General features: G+C 44.3%; 1 protein-coding gene across 1 annotated transcript; it reads right to left on the bottom strand.

Moving 5' to 3' along the window:
• Positions 1-1,814: 1,814 nt before the first annotated feature.
• Positions 1,815-5,974, bottom strand: wdr83os (WD repeat domain 83 opposite strand; the record flags this gene model as incomplete). The annotated part of the gene is given in 4 exon segments (NM_001126516.1): positions 1,815-1,981; positions 2,606-2,703; positions 3,709-3,814; positions 5,854-5,974. Coding segments are annotated over 4 exon segments (321 nt in total). The 3' UTR covers positions 1,815-1,914.
• Positions 5,975-6,000: the final 26 nt, after the last annotated feature.

The following is a 6,000-nucleotide window of genomic DNA, read 5'->3' as shown; positions in this document are numbered from 1 at the left end:
ACCGCCAGCTGAGCCAGAGGGGGGATTTACATCTGTTCACGTGACCTTGCACTTGGGCTACGCCCCCTCACCGCGTTACTGGATAAAAAAAAAGTCACATGACCGCCCGGGTCTAAACAACGAAGCGAAAGCAGTAGCCGTTCGGGGGTTGAAAACTACAATACCCAGAATTCCCTAACGCGGCAACCAAGGTAGAGGAGTGCTGGAAGATGTAGTTTACGACTGTTTTTCGTGAGGAAGCAAGCAGTTTTTTTTTTTTTTAATAACCAAATCCATTTTTGTTGCGTTGGAATGTGTACTTTCAGAAAATATATGTCTTTTTTTTTATATAAATCCCTGTATATCTACCACAAAAATAATGAAGACATGGGGGGGGGGGGGGGTGAGCACCAACCCTAGGCACTGACCCTCCTATTATTTGCAGCTATTCTGTCCCCCCAGCTACTCCTTTTTCCTTCTCTGGAAAGCATCTTGCTTCTTATTTTTCTACATTGGACCCATATACCCAGGTTGATGCAGCAGCAACCATTGTAGGTATAAACTCTGTAACCAGTAACATCCAAACCCCTATTTGTAATAAAAGGCATTAAGTTTGCCCAGGGCCAGTAACCTATGGCAACCAATAAAAGGTTTGCTTTTAAACAGGTGACCAGTAAATGCCTACTGCTGATTGGCTGCTATTGGTTACTGCAACTAGGCAAACCTCTTGAAAACATCTTTTATTACATAACCCCAGTTTACTTAGGTATATTTATCATGTGGTGTAAAAAGTGGAGTGAAACATTACCGGTGATGTTGCTCATAGCAGCCAATCAGATGCTTTGCTTTGGTTTTCTAACTGTTGAAATCTAATTTCTGATTGGCTGCTATGAGCAACAACACCGGTAATGCATCAAACCACTTTTTACACAGCATGATAACTATACCCCTTAGTGTAATATATTATACAACCCTAATTTTAATGTCTGAGCTCCTGCCAAGATAACTGGATTGCAGGTGGGTCACTTGTCTCTGCAGCAGTTATTGCACTGCTGTGTATCCCCCATAAGCTGAGAAACGGAATCATCTCTGTGCATTGGGGAGATGGGTGTAGAAATGTGATTGGGCTTTTCTTTAATTTTAGATTCCAGCCAAACACACTGATAACCTACAAACCCTGTGCATATGGCATACCCAAAACATTGAAAAATCAAAAAATGGGACATATAACAAACACACCCCGACCTTTTTACATGGTTGCCATGGCAATGAGTAGGAAACACTAGGGGGTATATTTATCATGCTATGTAAAAAATGGAAGCATTGCCGGTGATGTTACACAGGGCAACCAATCAGCAATTAGATTTCAACAGTCAGAAAACCAAAGCAAAGCATCTGATTGGCTGCTATAAGCAACATCACTCCATTTTTTACACAGCATGATAAATATACCCCTAGGTGTACCAGCATTTTATCTACAAAACACGGTGGCCCACAAAAATGGTAAATAGCTGTGAGGCATGAGAGAGCTTTTTAGATGGTACCAAACCCAAGACCCTCAACACTGTAAGGCAGAAAAGCTTAAATAAACCTTAAACATGTCACCATCCTTCAGCGTCCACTGAAAGCATTCAGGTATTGGATGTTGGATCTGAGTCATTGACAACAGTGCATCACGTGACACAGATTCTGCTCTATTTCTGTGTATTCTTGCTGATCCCATTAGCAAGTCATACACCTTGGCAGTTGAAGTGTTAAATGAATGGTGTTACTGCACTGACAGCACTGATCCTAAAAGCACAGAGGAGCAGCAAAGAATCCTTCACAGACTCGAGTTTCTCCAAAATCAGATAATTTATTGAGAAAAGAACCCCCCCCACCTGGGGGTGACAGGCAGTATAAAGAGATTCTGCAGGCCGGGATGGCATAGCCTTGCTACCAGGGAGGCGACATGGGCTGTGGGTTCTGTAGATACGACATTACCACAGCAGAGATGGATAACCTGGGGGAAAACAATAGTGATTATTAATTATTGCTGAATTAAATTGCATTAAACATGTACCCTATGATCCGTACCATGCATACCATCCCTGCTCCATACCCCCCTTACCTGCCTTTTCAGTCACCTCCTATATTTCACAACTCCACCCTCCCACTTTTGAGCCTCTCACTCTTTTCACCCCCCTCCACACCTTTGTCCTCCACAGGTCACTCTCCCCAGCTCTACCCCTGCCTCCATTATACTCCCCTGCCTCTCTTCTCCAGAGTTACTTCTCTCTGGTCTCTTTACCCCCACAACTCCATTTGCCTGGTCTCTCTCAACCCCATAATAATCTATCCTATTTATATTGCACTTCTACATCCCCCACAACCATGCCATATACTCATAGGGGTATATCTATTATGCTGTGTAAAATGTGGAGTGAAGCATTACCAGTGATGTTGCCCAGGGCAACCAATCAGCAATTAGATTTCAACAGTTAAAAAACCAAAGCAAAGCATCTGATTGGCTGCTATAAGCAACATCACCAGTAATGTTTTACTCCACTTTTTCCACAGCATGATAAATATACCCCTTAGTTGTCCAAAGTTCCCGGATCCCTTAGGCCTCCTCTGTTGGACTTACATAAAGCTGCTCATCATTTGCTTGGTGTCTTCAGAGCTGCGAGAATTAGCGAAGCTGATAAAGGAGCAATACACAGCAATCCACGCACACCACTTCAGCTACGATAGAGGGGAGAGATATTAAACAAGGGGAAGACAATGCTCAGAGTTAATAGAAACAAAATGGACTATTCACAAGCAGAGGAAATTATGATTAACCAGTAGCCCTTCATTCTCCTGAACAACGAGAAACATAATTGGAAACAATAAACATAATTACATTTAGGGCTTATCAATAGTAAACTATGAGTGTCAAGAAAGGGGTAATTTAATATCAAGGTTTAAGGAAAGCATTAGAAGTGATGCAGGCAACATGGCAGCTCCCATTCCTGTTCTGTACATGATGCTCCTCATGAAACAAAGCAGTACAGGAATCGGACCTGTTATCAAGAATGCTCGGGACCTGGGTTTTTTCAGATAAGAGATCTTTGTAATTTGGTTCTCCATATCTCAAATCTGCTCCAAAACATTCAAATATCCAATAGGCTAGTTTTGTCAACAATAAGGATTAATTCTCTAAGCTAATTAATCTCTTAGCTAGGATCAAGGACAAGGTATTGTTTTTAATATTACAGAGAAATGGGAAGTTATTTTTTTTAAAAATGATTTAAACCTAATGGAGTCTATGGGAGATGATCCTGAGATTTCTGGATAATGGGTTTCCAGATATGGATCCTTACACTGTATTTGCCATTTCCCCATACATTTAGGCTCTGATCTCAATCATATTGTTCTTACTGCAAACATCTCATCTGAGAGCCCCATTGCCCTCTTGTGTAGCTCAGCTTGTGCCTCCAAGCCCCAGCCTTCAATGGACGTCTCTATAACACCATCTGGCTACTTCTAAACAGCAACTGATAATAAGATTATCCCTCCTGCAATCCAATTTATCCTGCTCCCAATATCTGCAGACTGTAATCTCTAGGGTAGGACAGACAAATTTAGCACTCCAGATTACACAGAACTACAGTTCCCAGCATCCCCCTATATCTGTGGCTGTTGCGACCACTGCAAATGGCTGCCCACAGAGAAAGACACAATCCTGCTGTTACTCCCAAAACTCACCTTAAGCATGAGTCCACACATACTGAATATCATCCCCAGCAGGTTCATGTAATCGGGTGTAGGATCATCTAGAGTAGGGGAGCTCTCTGTGGTTGGGGCTTTGTACCTATGGAAATACACAGTTAGTAAAATTAGGGAAATCAGGAGTCAGCAAATTAGGGTGTTAGACATCCTTATTACAAGTTTTCTCTTTATACTGTGTCTGGTACTTATCTCCCGTTATTCCTTCTATAGCAAGGGTCCTCAAACTATGACCCCCTAAGTCGTTTACTTGTGCCCGCTGCTTCCTCACCCCTGGCTACTACCTGTCTGCCTCAGCCCCAGCACATCACGTCACCAAGTCCCACCGGCCAACACTATGACTTGTCCAGCGGGGGCCCGTAATTTGAGGACTAACTATAGCCCGGCCCCCCCAACAGTCTGCGGGACCGTGAACTGGCCCCCTGTTTAAAAAGTTTGAGGACCCCTGCTGTATAGCAATGGCTTATTTTAACCCTGTTTACCACTTGAGAACCCCACCCTATTAAATGTACAAGGCTCCCCCTCTGACTTTACCAGGCACTCTACAGAGGAGCAAAGTCTGCATTTTATTATGACATATATATATATATAACATATGGTGCCAGCTGACTGGCCTGCCCAACTGGCCAGATATCCATCAGGCAAGTTTGATTTTCCTGTTGGATCGAGGACTGCACCTGAACATTGATGCGGTTCTTGTCCTGATTGCCCGTAGGCCCTCGTCCCAAGAGCCCAACAATCAAATCAGCCTGATATTGCCCACTGTGCTATGTAGATTTCAGGGTTAGTCTATGGGTATTGGACATATAGGTGTGCAGTTAAATTCTGGTGAAAGTAGAAAAACATGGGGGTTGAGGTTCTTGCTGCAGGTTCACCCAATTAGAACTTTGCAGGTCTCTAGTCCCAGGTAAACCACAACTAAAGCTCAAGAGCCCCTCTGCCATAAAGCATCCTGTTGTACTTTGCAAATGGACCAGATTGGGCAAGTTTGATGAATAAAGGGGTATAACAGAGAAATAGCATTATTATTATTATTATATGATTAAGCATTTGCAGCATGGTAGGGCCCCTAATACAAGGCTCTAACTATGCCTCATTACAGATTTGCAGAGTAAAGCTAACCACACATAAAGATTCACTCCTTGGCACGGTCTACAAACTAATGGGTCTTTTGATTTGGCCTACTGCTTTCTAGGCTAATCCAAAGGTTTGAACCCCGGCCAATGAATAGATCATAACGAAGGTTCATGCAGGCCTGTCGGGATTAGACTATATCAACGGGATTTTCAAACCTGCCCAGCAATCTCTCAGGGAGGGTAAATACACAGGCAGAAAAGCTGCCGACTTGAGATCCGCTATAAGCCACTGGCTGCCCTTCAAGACGAAAGCTGGCCTTACACGGGCGGATTTAAGCTACAAGTGCAGCCCCTTCAGTCTTGGAGTTGGCAGCTTATCTGCCCTTGTAGGGCCCTTTCACACACCGTATCCCATAGAGATCTATAGAAATATGGGCCAGATATCTAGCCTTAAAATTCCTGATGGGCAAAAGCCTGATATAACCCACCTCAATTCGACCTCACCAAACAAGCAGATCTTTGCGTACATTGCCACCCTCAGCCAATCACCCCATGTATGGGGCTTCCTGACCGAGTCAGCGGCTTCTTGCCCACCAACGGGCCTACCTGACCAATATCTGGCGAACTGGACAGGCCTGTAGGCCCAAAGATCTTCAGGGAACTGGCAGATGTTCCCATAAATGCCCAGCTTTACAAAAAAAAGAGATCCCCTGGGATGGTGGGACCCATCTCTGAAGGAGAAAGAATTAAAAAAAAAACCAAAGAATGTCTGGTCTGTAGCCACCAGCTACAACTCCAACTACAACTACAACTCCCACAATCCCCAACTGCACAGGCTTTAGGGGGATGCTGGTCACTGTAGTTCAAACACAGGTGCCTTTAGCTTTTCTAATGAATATAGAGAACCATATCAGTATAACATAGGACATATTATCCGACTACACCTAGAAGGAGCAATGTGATTGGTCCCTTCTCTTCCACCCTAAAACCATCCCATTGGCGGAGGTAAAGCTGATTGTATGGAACCCAGAGATGCCCCATCCCTCACCGGTGTACTTTCCCCGGCCGCCTGGGGTCGTTCGCTCCGTTCCCCGTCATCTCTCCCCGAACGCCGGATCTCAGCTCAGCAGGAAGCTCTAATCCCGATCCCAGCGCTGACCCAAGCCAGCTGCTCCCCACTTCCGCCTCTCAGACC

This window comes from Xenopus tropicalis, chromosome 3 (assembly GCF_000004195.4).
Source record: "Xenopus tropicalis strain Nigerian chromosome 3, UCB_Xtro_10.0, whole genome shotgun sequence".
Taxonomy (NCBI): domain Eukaryota; kingdom Metazoa; phylum Chordata; class Amphibia; order Anura; family Pipidae; genus Xenopus; species Xenopus tropicalis.
The sequence above is the reverse complement of the archived record's forward strand: the minus strand, read 5'-3'. Positions and strand labels throughout refer to the sequence as shown.